A 14,122-nucleotide genomic window follows, 5' to 3' on the forward strand; every position below is an offset into this window, starting at 1 on the left:
GATAATTTGCTTCTTATATAACCATCCGTGACATTACCTCTGCTAACACACATATAAATTAAGTCGCAGGCATCAAATCCAAGTCTAAGCCTTGCAATCACATTAATAATCAACATCTATTATTTACTATGGGCCAAGAACTCACCTAAGCTATTTAAATATATTAATATACATAATATAAACATATAATTTTCTATATTTCCATTTGCCGAATTAAAACAAATTTAGAAATGGCACAGAATTAAACTTCTGACATGTAAACATATTACCATGTTCCTGAAATAGATATTAAAACTTAACAGTTAATAAATGTTTAAGGAAGTTGTCCATTAATAAGGTCAGTTTTTAGTGAAACTAAAAACATTTTGTTTCTTTAGCTTTCCTAGCCTGACAATGGAATACCATGAAACCACAATCAAATATAGTAATGACAGCACTGGATGGATAGATCAGTACCATTGGTTACAGCTGTTAGTTTCATTCTTGGCACCACATAAAAACAATTAAGCCAATCACACAAATAAGTCATTGCTGTTTAAAAGCACAGATTTACTAAGTGATGCTAATTATTGTACTTGTTAATCATGTTTAGTAAAGGCTATTTACGACGTACATGGCTAACTAAGCATGCACTATTTAGTTATAAATAGGATATGTATGTATATATATCCAAAAGGATATATATATATATATGTATGTATGTATACCTTAATAACTTTATGAGAAAGGTATTTTCCCTAACTTGCAGATGAAAAACTGAGGACATACAGGTCATACTGGTAAGGGTGGTACCAGGATTTGCATCCAGGCTGATCCATAGCTGAAACTCTTAATTATTTCACTACACTCACTTCCAATTGTGTATGTGTGTAAAATTTGACGTTTGAGTTTAACCATCTCATTTTCTTTTAGTTTCTGTCACTCAGGGTTAAAATTGTGGCAGTGTTAGAACTAATTTAACATATGCCTTTCTTAAATGATTGCTAATAAAACTACTTGCCAGCTCATCTGTCATTGTGGGGCAGAAATCTCTTGATATACTACTGTATTTCTTTAACACTAAAAGGCAATTCAGGTTAAGGCTTTAAAAAGTATCAATTTAATACTGAATATTTAGAAATATGGTACACACAGACACCACAGTAATATAAAATACATACAATTTTAAACTCCTTTCTTATAAACCTTTGACATAGATGGCTGACAGCTCCTAACAGATAAAATTTTAGACAAAGGTACCAGATAATTGGAGGGGGCGAGTTCATTTTAAAAACCATTTAGTCATACAGACAGTAAGGTTTTTTAAAAAATAAGTATGACAAATATATGGATTTCTGAAGTATAAACTGACATACAAATCTATATATTTTCATATTCTTCATTGAAACATCTTTAAAGAAGTATTCTGTAACATGAAGTTGAGAGCTCAAATTAGATATAATGAAAGCCATGAAGTTTTAATAAAATTGTGTAATTCGCACACCAAGTATTCACATAAAAGCCAACACAAAATTGCAAACATATTATCCCCATAAAATTACTTACTGGAAAACTATAATGTTCCTAATTCTGAATGTTAATAAGGAAACACACATAAGCAACCCAAGAATTTAATTCTTCCGAGCAGCAGTGAAAGAGGGACATAATTGCCTCTTGGGGATTGTCAAAGCTTTCCTAGAACCTTTCTTTTGCAAGCAGAGAGAACTAAAACTATATCCTTAGGGAGCACACAAACCTATAAGCTTTCTTTTACAAACTTACAGATGCTCACAACTCTGAACCATAGGTTAGTGAACTGGACTAAAATGTCACTACCCTCCATTTTCCCAAAAAGGCAGTTCCACACGGGGGGCAAGGAGGGAGAAGCATTACCTTTTTTCACCTGAACAGCTTGAATAAAATTTCTATTGTTGAGTTTAAAGAGGAATAACCATCTTACATATAAGTAAGCTTATGAAATAAATACAGCAGGTCCTCAAGAAATGTTTTGTTTAGCGCCCTAGTTATAACATTGATAAAAGAAAAAAACTGATTCCCTCCTGGGGCCACTGTCTGTGTGGAGTTTGCACATTCTCCCCATGTCTGCATGGGTTTTTTTTCCTGGGTGTTTCCTCTCACATCTCAAAGATGTGCAGGTGAGGTTAATTGGTGTCTAAATTGTCTGTCTTAGTGTGGGTGTGAGTGCACCCTGTAATGGAAGGGCGTCCTGTCCAAGGTTGGTGACCACCTGTGCCCAAGTGGCTCTGACGCCTCTGGACCCTGAACTAAGTGGGTTGGAAAATCATTATTTTACTTTTTATTATTTTATTAAATGTATGTATAGCTTATACTTATTTCAATATTTAATACTATAAGTATTTTGGGGTCTTTAGAAGTTGGGTGATGTTTTTGTGATCAGAAATATGCCACAGAAACCTAAAATCAGCCTGTGGTAAAACTGGTTTCATTATACATCGTTTCACTTAAAGTCAGTTTCTAACACCAATTGATGATGTTACACGAGGACTTACTTTATTAGCTATTAGAACATATTCCTTAATAGAACTTAAAACATCAAAACTTAATTGGGTTATATTACTCATTTAAGAAGTTATTACAGGAGATAAAAGGACTTTCTTGAATTTAGAGCAGTGATTGTAACCCTGATCACAAATTAGAATCACTTGGAGCACTTTTAGAAAAACAAAGACTCCATTCCTAAAAATTCAGATTTAATTGTTGTGGGAGAGGGTCCATATTAAGAGCCCTCCAGATTCTAATATAAAGTAAGGGTTGAGAAACACTGCTTCGGAAGAATCATTACTCAGAATGGATTTGATTTAAATATATGAAATTTAAATTATGAGCACTTCCTGCAAGGTAGGCACTGTTTTAAGTATTAATGAGGAAATTTTTTTCTATAAAAATTATTTAACAATATATCTTTCATCTTTTGAATAGGTATATAACTTTATCAAAATATTACTCAAAGCTTTTATTATGGTCTTTCATGAAAGATTTCCTTCTACTTTTCTGAACTATACTCGCCACTGTAACAGAACACACTGAGAAACTTTCTCAAGATATATGAAAAGAACATAAGAATAACATAGATTTCATTTTTCAAGTCATACTGTGTGAGGTATTCTCCATCTTGTATCTGGAGTCACAAAGCCTTAATATAAGAACAGAAATTAGGTATTGCTTTAATGATTTAACAGAGTCTCCTGCATCAAGAATGAACTACCATTAGTGTCAGTGCTTGCTTTAAATTGCCTAAAAAAAAAAATCTATGAGAGTGCCTTAGGGAACCTAGTTAGAATGGATTTTTAATGCAAACCAAGTTTCCTGTGACCTACTTATAAAATATTTCTTTAAAAAAAGTTACAGGAATGTTCTTGGGAACATAATTAGAAATTAGTTATCTAGAAAGAAACAGTTTTTGAAATACTGCATAATTAGGTATTTGTTACTACCTCAGGATAGCTTTAGCTTTAATATTTTAAGTCAAAACCAACTTTATTAAGTATTATGAAACTCATCTGAAATACGTTTTGTCAAGAAAAAAAATTAGATTTAAATTAATAAATATTTGTATCTACTCTTTAGCATAAAAGTTTCACGTTTAAATGTGCTAAAACCAACTGACCAATTTATTAATCTTGTATTAGGCTAATTATCTTTCGGAGCTAGATAGTAGGCCAAGGATGATGGAATTTTACTTAAACTGTACAATATGCACATATAAGAAAATGCAATAGCAATTTGTTTTCCATACCTGATAAAATTAAAATGTTAAAAATTTTATGAAAGTTCAGTAGTCAAAATAAATATTTAATAAAAATATACACCATAACAAGATATCAAGAACTTAGTGTTTAAAAATAAACTGTCACATTGTTTGATTTCAGTTAAACAGAACTCAATTTAGTTGCTTAAGGTATCTAAGAATGATAAAGGTGTTTTTGGAAACATAATTAAAATTTAAATAACATAAGAGAGACAACACTAAGATGAAAGAGAAACTGTTTTAACTCAAAAGTTTAAAGTTATTGAGACTTCTCAATATGACTGTGACCCTAAGAAACATGAATAGTTTGGAAAGTGTTAAGTCACAGATATTTATGATTACGTGGTTCGTACTATGCAATTCTCAGTGTGTAAAAAAATGAAAATACAGTATATATGAGCACCATTAGAAATGTTATATGTGTATATATATATTTAAAACTCTGATTAAAAATTACATGAGTGAAGGAAAAGCACACAACTATAAAAATACATACTTGAGCTCACATGTCATATGACTTATTTAAAAATGTTTCACGTAGCATTCCTTCTAAAAAGCAACAAAAGAATACAATATAAAGCCAGTATTCTTTTGTAGTGCAAAGTCTGATTAAACAGGTCACTGAAGAAAAAAGAATGTATTCAGTAAGTGTTTTCAATCCAAAGCCGGATTCCAGCAGGTAACAGAAAAATGAATTCAACTAATAAAATAGCAAATGTAGAGTATGCCCTCAAGGGATTATCATTCAGGCCTCAGATGATTTTTAATGGAGAGCAGTCAAGATTATTCTGCCACAAGAACCTTCCTTCTATAATAAAAGCTACAAATTTGCCACCTATAACTGAATATTTCTGCTACAGTCACAAAAACTTAAAAAACTACGGTCATATCTTATATAATACATAACCCGGGATAAGACAGGTCTTTAATAAAAATCTTATTTTGATCCTAGGCAGCTTATGAAAGACTGTTTTGAATCCTTGCTATTTTTCAGAGTTCCCAGTATAAGCAATCATGTGATATAGATGTTCTTTGAAATCACTGTAGCATGATAAATAATACTATTCACCATTTAAAATACGTTCAATTTCTTCCAGTCTTTTTAAAGCAGCAACTCTTTTCTTCTCAATTTCTTTGATATCTTTTGTTGTTTTGTGGGGGGTCTCTTTGTCTGTAATCTCTCCTAATTGTTTGTTGGATTTAGACTGACTTTTATTATCACTTGTTTTTATTATCTGAGTGGGTCTGGATTCACTTCTGATTTCTTTAACATTTTCAGCTGGAATTTTTTCTCCTACACCTGAGGTCTTAGCAGCTGGGAATACTGGCTGTTCTATTAAACTAGATGAAGAAATTTTATCCCTGACTATATTCAAATGACGCTGAATATATTCTTCATGTGGTGCTAATGCCAATGTTTCAACCAGGCATCTTTCAGCCTTTAATAAGTCCTTCTCTTCAAAATAAACAACGCAAAGATTATGTTTTCCTTGTACATTGCTTGGATCCATCTCCAAAATCTTTTCAAAACATTTTTTTGCTCCAACTATATCTTTCTTTTGATTCATCAGAATGTCTCCCTTTAAAATGAGACCTTTAATATGATCAGGATAGTATCTGAGTAACTCTTCCAAAATAGGCAAAGCCATTAATTCCTTTGCAGTCTGAGAATATAGCAGAGCTAGATTGAACAAAGCACTTCTGAAGTCAGCTTGCAATTTTATGGCTTTCTTCATCCACATCTCTGCTTCGGTGTCCTTTTTGTCATCCATGGCAAGCATTCCCAGATTAAAATAACCATTAGCATCTTGTGGCTCTTCATTTATATAACTTAGAAGTCGTTTTCTAGCTTCAGGTCTGAGTTTAACTTCACCTATAATGTTTTTTTAAAATAAAAAAAATATATATGTGTATATATATATTGTTAGCAAATAAGTCTGAGGAAAAAAGCTACTATCATGCATTACTTAGATGACAAAAAGACATTAAAACTAACTATTGTACCTAAATCAAAAAGCAGAAAGCAAAAAGTGCTGTCTTCATAGGAAAGACAGTGTGTTTGAAACATGTTTGAAATGTTAGCCCATTTCCTTTCCTTTAAAACAATAAGAGTGCCTCACAAACCAAAAGGGGCAATATATCTCCTTATAGTTTATAAGCTAATTGGGAGTAGTAGAGGAAGAATAGAGAATTAAAAGGAAGAGGCATGGTATTTGCCAACAGACGTATATATTCAATCTTGATTCCGTTTAGAATTTGACTTTATTCGTTGAACAAATTATTTAATACTCTGGGTTAACTTACTGAAATTTCTTAGAATTACATGATATTTACATATATATATATAAATGCTTAGGAAACATTATTATTGGATACACAAAATGTTTCAGTCTTACTAAATAAGATTTTTGTATGTTACTTCAAACTTTTTAGGAGGTTTCAAAGGTAAAAATATATCATTAAATATAAAGCTTATAAGTATAAATATAAATTAGGATTTAATAAACAAATATTTATTGAGGTAATTTCTATTGCAAATAAATAAAAAAATTCAAGTTCTACAACTACCAACCTTAAAATACAATCTTGTGTTGGATAATGGGCATCTTTTATGATTACAAAGGTTAGCTATCTTTACAAAAATATTAGCTGTTCTCTAAATTTATACTTTTTTGAATACCAATCATACAGACCTCCCTCTATTCTTTTTTTGACAATATGACAAAAAAAGAAAACTTGAACTAAATCAGTACACTTAAAGTTCTCATCCTGGATTAGTTATTAAACTGGCCATATGATATTGGCCAGTAGCTGTTAAATACATTTGGTCCTCACTATCTAATCTACTAAATAGGAAATTGGCAAAAGTAAATTCAAAAGTCCGCTTTAGCTCTACACTAATATGATCTTATGATTGATTCACTTTTTTCAAGTTTTAAAAAAGAAATAAAAAATATAATTTTCCAAACATAAAAATTAAGATTATAACAAACACACTGCCTTCTTAGCACTAAAATGCTTATGTCACAGATCCTGATTCATTATAATTTTTTTGCTAAATTATAGAAAATCTAAAAAATTAAAATATCTCAGAAAACAGTAAAACTGGATATACAATGATATCAAAAGTATTTGGTCTTATAAATCAAGAGAAAATGGAACATTTTTTCATAAACATATAGTGCTCTGGCTCCCTAGAAATAATTATGTTAAAAACTGTATAATTACACATTATTTGAACACTATATTTATACACAAGATTTTAGTTCCATGTAAAATGACAGAATCTATAAGGCATTCCTTAATAGACTGCCTGAAAAATCAGTCTTAATACATACAAGAACTAACATTTAGTATCATCATATTGTTAGTACATATTACTTGAGAAGTTTAACTATGTTAAATATTCTTCTTATAAGTCATTTATACAGTTTTGATGTAAACTATCCATTCATAAAATATTTGCTACAGGTAATTTAAAGTTTTATTATATTTCAAATGACAATGTTTTTAAATATAGAAATATTTTGAGAAAACATACCTGATTCTTGCATCAATATTGCAGAATTGAATAATGCTAGCTTATGCTTTGGATTTAGTTCTAAAGCACGATTAAAGTTTTTTAGGGCTTCATTTGGTTCTTTAAGTTCAATATGAACAATCGCCAAGTTGTACCAAAGATCTGCATTATTTCTATCCAACTCTAGTGCTTTAAGATATGCTTCTTTTGCTTTGAGAGGTTTGTTCATTTTTAAAAGCAACTCTCCTCTGTGGAAAAGTCAAGCACAAGCTTTATTTACAACATTACCATGTCAGTTTGTAGATACTACTTTTCACAAATTTTAAGGTTTTCCACATATTCACAGCTTTCTATTTTCTTTTTAAAATTAGGCTCTTAAAGTTTTCTTTCAAAAATAATCATATATCTAAAGCAATCCTGAGAAAAAAGAACAAAGCTGGAGGTTTCACACACTCCGACTTAAAACTATACTACAAAAATACAGTAATCAAAAAAGACACATAAACTAATGGAACAGAATTAAGAATTTTTGACAAAGGAGACAAGAATATATAATGGAGAAAGGAAAGCCTCTCTAATAAATGTTGCTGGGAAAAGTGGACAGCCACATGTAAAAGAATAAACCTAGACTACTACTTTACACTATATACAAAACCTAACTCGAAATGGATTAAAGACTTGAATAAAAGACCTAAAACAATAAAATGCATAGAAGAAAACATATGTGCTAAACTTATGGACCTTGATCTTAGAGGGGTTTTTGTGTACTTGACTCTAAAGGCAAGAGATGTAAAAGCAAAAAGAAATTAATGGAACTACATCAAACTAAAAAACTTCTGCCCAGCAAAAGAAACCATTAACAAAACAAAAAGGCAACCAAACCGAATGACAGAAGATATTTACAAATAATACCTTTGATAAGGGGCTAATATCCAAAATATACAAAGAACTCACACAACTCAGCAACAACAAAAAATCAAATTAAAAAACCAAGCAAGATACACAGATGGCCAAGAGATGTATAAAAAGCTGTTTAACATCACTGGTTATTAGCAAAAGGCAAATCAAAATCCCAAGTGAGAAACCACCTCACAACCATTACAATGGCTTTTATAAAAAAGACAAGAAATAACAAGTGTCAGAGAGGATGTAAAGAAAAAGGAATCCTCGTACACTGTGGGAATGTAAATTTGTTCAACCACTATGGAAAAACCATCGACAAAACAAAAAGGCAACCAAACCGAATGACAGAAGATAATTTGCAAATTTGGAAATTTCTCAAAAAATTAAGAACAGAACTACTATATGATCCAGCAATTCCTCTTCTGTGTATTTACCCAGAAAATATGAAAACACTTCTTCATAAAGATATATGTACCTCTATATTCATTGTAGTATTATTTACAATAGCCAAGACATGAAAACAACCTAAGTGTCCATTGATGGGTGACTGTTTAAAGACATAGTACATATGCACAACGGAATACTTTTCAGCCATAAAAAGAAATGAAATAACACCATTTGTAAGAACATGGTTGGATCCTGAGAGTATTATGCAAAGTGAAATAAATGAAATGGAAAAGGACAAAAAAAAAATATGATTTCACTCACATGTGCAATAGAAAACAGAAAATAACAAACAAAACAAACTCATAAAGACAATAGAATGGCGGCTGCCAGAGGGGAAAGAGGTGGGAGGGAAGGCAAAGTGGGTCAAATATATGGTAACTGAAAGAAACTTGACTTTGGGTAGGGATCATGCAACAGACTACAAAGATACAGAATAAAAAATAATAATAACCAAACACACATAACCAAAAATAACTGTCTGAAATTGTCCTCAAACCTGAACTCATGAGTGGCAAATCTGGCTTGATATATTCTCAAATATTATTAAAGAAGGAAAAAGCATGCCTGACATTAGAGAGTAAGATGTGGGGAGGTGTTCAAGGAAGGGGAACAGAGAAAATAAATTCATCGACTATATCTTGAAAGGAGCCAGACTAGACCATATCAGGAAAATGACAGTAGTTGGAGATCAATTTGTTAGGAAACCAAGTAATAGCATTTGAAGAAGGAAAATGAATTCAGTAGTGATAAGGGAAATTCCAATATTTTAATCTATGTTAGAATACTTAATACACACAAAAAAAGAACATTTGAAATTATTTTACACCTTTTTATATTAATTTTGTTGTCTTCAATGTATTCTTATAAAATGACCATTAACTGGAAAAAAAAATTAAAAAAAAAAAACCCAATCAAGGTAGGGTAGAAGGGGTGCTAGTGCCACCTACAGATGCGTTTGAGAAACACATCTGGATCTGAGGATCACGATTTGGAAACTATTTTACGAATCTTTCTAATACAGTTCTATTTCCTGTTAGAGAGCTTAAAAAGTCATTTTGATTAAGAATATATGTGAAAGTCATTTTAAGTATCAATATGAGAGTTACTTTATTATAATACTATTCTTTCCTAAAGTATGAGCAAAGGAATGAAGTCAAATAACTTACTGATATTCTCAGTAAGAGAACTTTTAGAATGGGTATATGTCCAAAATGGTATTATTATTACCATTGCATTATTACCATTGAGAGACTTGTCGAACAATGCTTTATGGATTAGCACATGACAAGTTTTATTTACAGGTGCGATTCTGCTAAACGTAGTGAATTTCAAAAAAAAAAAAAAAAGTAATGCATAACACCAAACAAAGACAGCTTTTCCAACTTGTGAAGAAGAGACCAAAAAGTTATTAAATTTTAAATGCATTTTCCTCATAGAAACAATGTTAAAAATCATGATTAGGTTTCTGGGCTGGGTTATAAAACAAAGTTTAAAATACTATTTTCCTTAAGTATAATACAAATGATAACACAGGAAAATATATCAAGTTCTAACATGTGATGCCAAAATTTTTTTTACTGACAACTAAAAAGTTTCTTTGTAGTAAAGGCAACAATAACCAGTTAATTCTCGGTAGCTATTCAAGAAAGCTCCTGCGAGCTGGACAGTAGAAGTACTTATTACAAAATGTAAGTTTCAGAGTTTTAAATAAAATGAATTTGGTGATGTGAAGCAAATGAAACTAAAAAGGATCATCTTCTAATCTTTCTTTTATATGAAACCTAAAGTTTACTATTGTAAGTTATGAACTCTTGTCAATTTCAAATCAAATCAAATTAGATTGTTAGTCTAAAATGGGCTTTGTTTCTATGTTCTGGCTTGCCATCTCAAATTACTGAGGGGGAAAAAAGTCAATTTGGTGGAAATGTACATGCAGATGTAGCTTTAATTTTCTATAATGATAGCTGAAAGTAAACTGTACAATACCTGCTAATGTAAGCCTGCTTGAAGTCAGGCCTCATGCTTATTGCTTGTCGATACAGCTGATCTGCTTCTTCCAGTCGGGACTCATTTGCTCGGATGAGGTTGGCCAGATTGATATAAACATTTAGGTGGTTAGGGGCAATTCTGGCTGCATATTTTTTACCAGGAATAATCTGTTCAGAAGAAGAGGCATTTTCATAATTTGATATTTCATTACCAAATAAAAGTCAAAAGTAAGCAGGCCTAGTAGCTTATTTAAAATACATATAGAACATAAAAAGATAGTATTACTAGTTTTACTGCTATATTAAAATTATAAAAATGTGAAAGCAACTGCGGTAGTCAAAAAATGTAAATAAAATAGTATTTTTTAGCACTGAAGGTTATATTTTTCATTTATAACAGCTCAATAGAATATGATTAACTTTTTACTTATATGTGTCATTTTATGAAATCATATAAATCATAACTTTTAGAGGCTTAGGTCTCTTAGTATGTTTATGTCAGACCAGGAACAGAACTCAGGACTCCTTCCTCTCAGTCTAGTATATTTGTTAAACCATGTCAACTTTCATGCTACCAGCAAAATATTTACTGATTGTGACAACAGGGTACTTAATTTTAGTTCAAAGTTATACTAAAACCTCACTTGTTGGGTAGAGTTAGAAAATAAAATTCTCTTATTAACTAATTATTCAAGTTATGTAAAGGTTATAACACATATGTTATATATGGACCGAAATTTTCCATGAACATAATAAATTATATCTGATAAAAATCAATACTGAACACAATTTAACATTAGAATCTTAGGACCGAAATATTCTTAAGATATCATGAGGTCCAACTTTGTTTTTAAAACATTTATCAAACTATCCAATCATTTTAATATTACTATTATTACTATAGTATTAGTATATACTATAATTGAGAAAATTGCAGCCCAGGGTAAATAATCTTTTCTGATGAATCTTGCACTTGTGTCATTATAACTGATGAACACAATGTAGCAAGAGATGTATCTACTTTATTATTTTTTGATAGGAATAATGTTGAATTTAGTGCTTAATGTACATGAATAAATTTTTTTCACTTAACTCAATAACTTGTAATCAAGGATATCTAAAATTCATAACTTTATGGATTTAGTTTTTATAAACAGACTACACAAAAACTTTTTTAATTATGTGAACTAGAAAAGTAATATCCTTTATAAGACTTGTAGTAATAGATGGTTCATTGGATGCCTTACTTTTATATTAATAAATTGAAGAAATGGTAAGGATTTTCCATCTAGATAATCCTATTTAATGTGGATATCTATTAAATATGACACAATAGGAATAAATTATGACAACTTACTTGAGGCATCAGTGACTTAGCCATCATATAAGATTCTTCAGCTTCTTTGGTTCTATTTAAGTTTTTATAAGTTCTTCCTACATTCATATGGGCACCAATATCATCTAAAATTTTAAAGAAATTATTCGTTGACAAATATATTAAATATTGTTCAATGACTAAGACATGCTTCTGGTAACAAAAATACTAAGCAAAAAATGCAAAAGCAGGCGAAGGTTCTGGTTCTGCTTCCTCCTTAAAGTTTTTCTAACACAACTTACTATAACTTATGATCAATGCTACACTAGCAAATTATTAACTAAAGTACTGTAAAGACAGAAAATACACATATAACATGAAAAAACCTATTTGAATAGACATGAGAGGGAAGAAAAAGAGGTAATGAAGAAAATATCATTTTTCTTCACTATATTTTACTATACTGTACTAAGGCTTGCCTCCATTTCCTTAAACTCATTCATAACTGTGGAATTCACTCGAAAAGTATGGCTCAACTCTAAAAGTGAAGAGGATCTACAAGTAAAAGGATCATAATTCCTAGATTTATTTCAAGCATTATAACTAACATATATGTGCACATGGTTGGATAGTAGCAGAGAGATACGAAAAAACTTCGTGATTTTGTTTTTAAAAATTTTTGTAAAATGTGGTTGGAATGCAAGTATAATGGAATTTCAGGATTCTATGTTGCTTAATATATATCACCCAATCTCTCATAAATGATGATAAATTCCTATATAATTTATTTAAAACTTTTAAAAAGGTTGTGTTAATATCGGAATGTCAGGAACTTTTGTCTCATTTTGATATTGAAAACTGAATCCCCAGAAATTTATTCAGGTTTATAAAAATATGCAATTTAAATAAGAAAGATATGAGGGTTTAAGATATGTTTCCCAGTAAATATTTCAAAGGTTTGGAATAAAGACAGAAAGAAGGGAGAAGATCGTAATCAGACAAATTTTAGCCAACATGAATCTCTAATAGACATGACAAGATTTCAAATTATGAATACTACTTGCCTGTGACACCGATGATTTTGCAATTGTGGAATAGTTCTCTGCCTGCAACTCCCACGACACATAGGGGCCAAGCATATATATCTTAGGCATTCCCCTAGGAGGAGAGTAACAGTCCTAAGATCTTGCTACATTATGTTTCAGGCTGGCAATTATGTGCACTGCACAAAAACTGTCAGATACAGTGTGTGTTTGGTTAGAGAACTAGGGGAAAAGGTTGGGGAAGGGGGTTGATTTCTGTTTTGGGGATGTATTGCTGAATCACGGTCTCTGGAGAAGGTCAAGCAAAACAAAACAAAACAAAAAAAAGAACAGAAAAAAATCTTCAGGCTATCCATTTCCAACCCTGGGTGCAAACAGAATACCTATGTAGCTTTTAAAAATTAAGACACTTTAAGCCGCACCCAGCTCTAACAAAACAGAATCTTTAGGAATCAAATTTGCAAAAATGTTTTTAAAGTTTAAAAGGCAATTTCATGCAGAGCCAACGCTGAAATTCATTGCATTACCAAATGCATATGAAATTAGAATAGGTAGTCTTTGCTCTTATAAAGCTCTATTTATAAACATCAGATAAATTTATACCATTTACTACAGAGATCAGAAAGTTACCTAGGAAAAACTAAATATATACAAACCCCCCCAAAATAAAGTTTAGATAAAAAAGAAAAGGTAAAATTATGTCAGCTAAATATTTAAAATGTTTCTCAAATCAGTCCCAACCAAAGAAAATTACTACCTACTGGAATCAAGATTTTAGGATTATGGCAAGGAGATACTATCATAAATGAAGACTTCAGACACTAGAGTTAAGCAGCCTCACTTTCTCAAAGAACAAAGAGAGCAATTAGATAGCCTTTAGTATCAAAAGGATTACTCAGTACAGCTAATAAAATAAGCATAATTTCTAAGCAATTTCTTTAAAAGTGGCAAAGTTTTAAGATTCAGAGGAGGAAATAGCATAACTGGTAAGGTAAATTTAAATTTGGGGGTCGAGGGAAGGTTAAAAAAAGCAGGCAACATGTAAAATTCAATGACATTTAAGTGACTAAAAAGCTACAGAATTTCAAAGAACAATCCTGCTATTCAGAGTGCACTAGTCAAGCCAACAGAAGAGTG

The 14,122-nt window shown here is 30.9% G+C and overlaps 1 protein-coding gene across 5 annotated transcripts in view; it reads right to left on the reverse strand.

Annotated features, from left to right (window-relative positions):
- Window positions 1–1,076: 1,076 nt before the first annotated feature.
- Window positions 1,077–14,122, reverse strand: part of TMTC3 (transmembrane O-mannosyltransferase targeting cadherins 3) — a 49,953-nt gene continuing 36,907 nt past the window's right edge. For all 5 annotated transcript variants that reach the window (XM_036237884.1, XM_016140660.2, XM_016140659.2 and 2 more), the window contains 4 exons: window positions 11,985–12,088; window positions 10,626–10,795; window positions 7,311–7,537; window positions 1,077–5,642 (listed from right to left, as the gene is read on the reverse strand). In XM_036237884.1, coding sequence (XP_036093777.1) covers window positions 4,831–5,642; window positions 7,311–7,537; window positions 10,626–10,795; window positions 11,985–12,088 — 1,313 coding nt within the window. In that variant the 3' untranslated portion in view covers window positions 1,077–4,830. The remainder of the gene's footprint in view (window positions 5,643–7,310; window positions 7,538–10,625; window positions 10,796–11,984; window positions 12,089–14,122) is intronic.

The sequence above is a fragment of the Rousettus aegyptiacus genome, unplaced genomic scaffold (assembly GCF_014176215.1).
Source record: "Rousettus aegyptiacus isolate mRouAeg1 unplaced genomic scaffold, mRouAeg1.p scaffold_m13_p_2, whole genome shotgun sequence".
Classification (NCBI taxonomy): domain Eukaryota; kingdom Metazoa; phylum Chordata; class Mammalia; order Chiroptera; family Pteropodidae; genus Rousettus; species Rousettus aegyptiacus.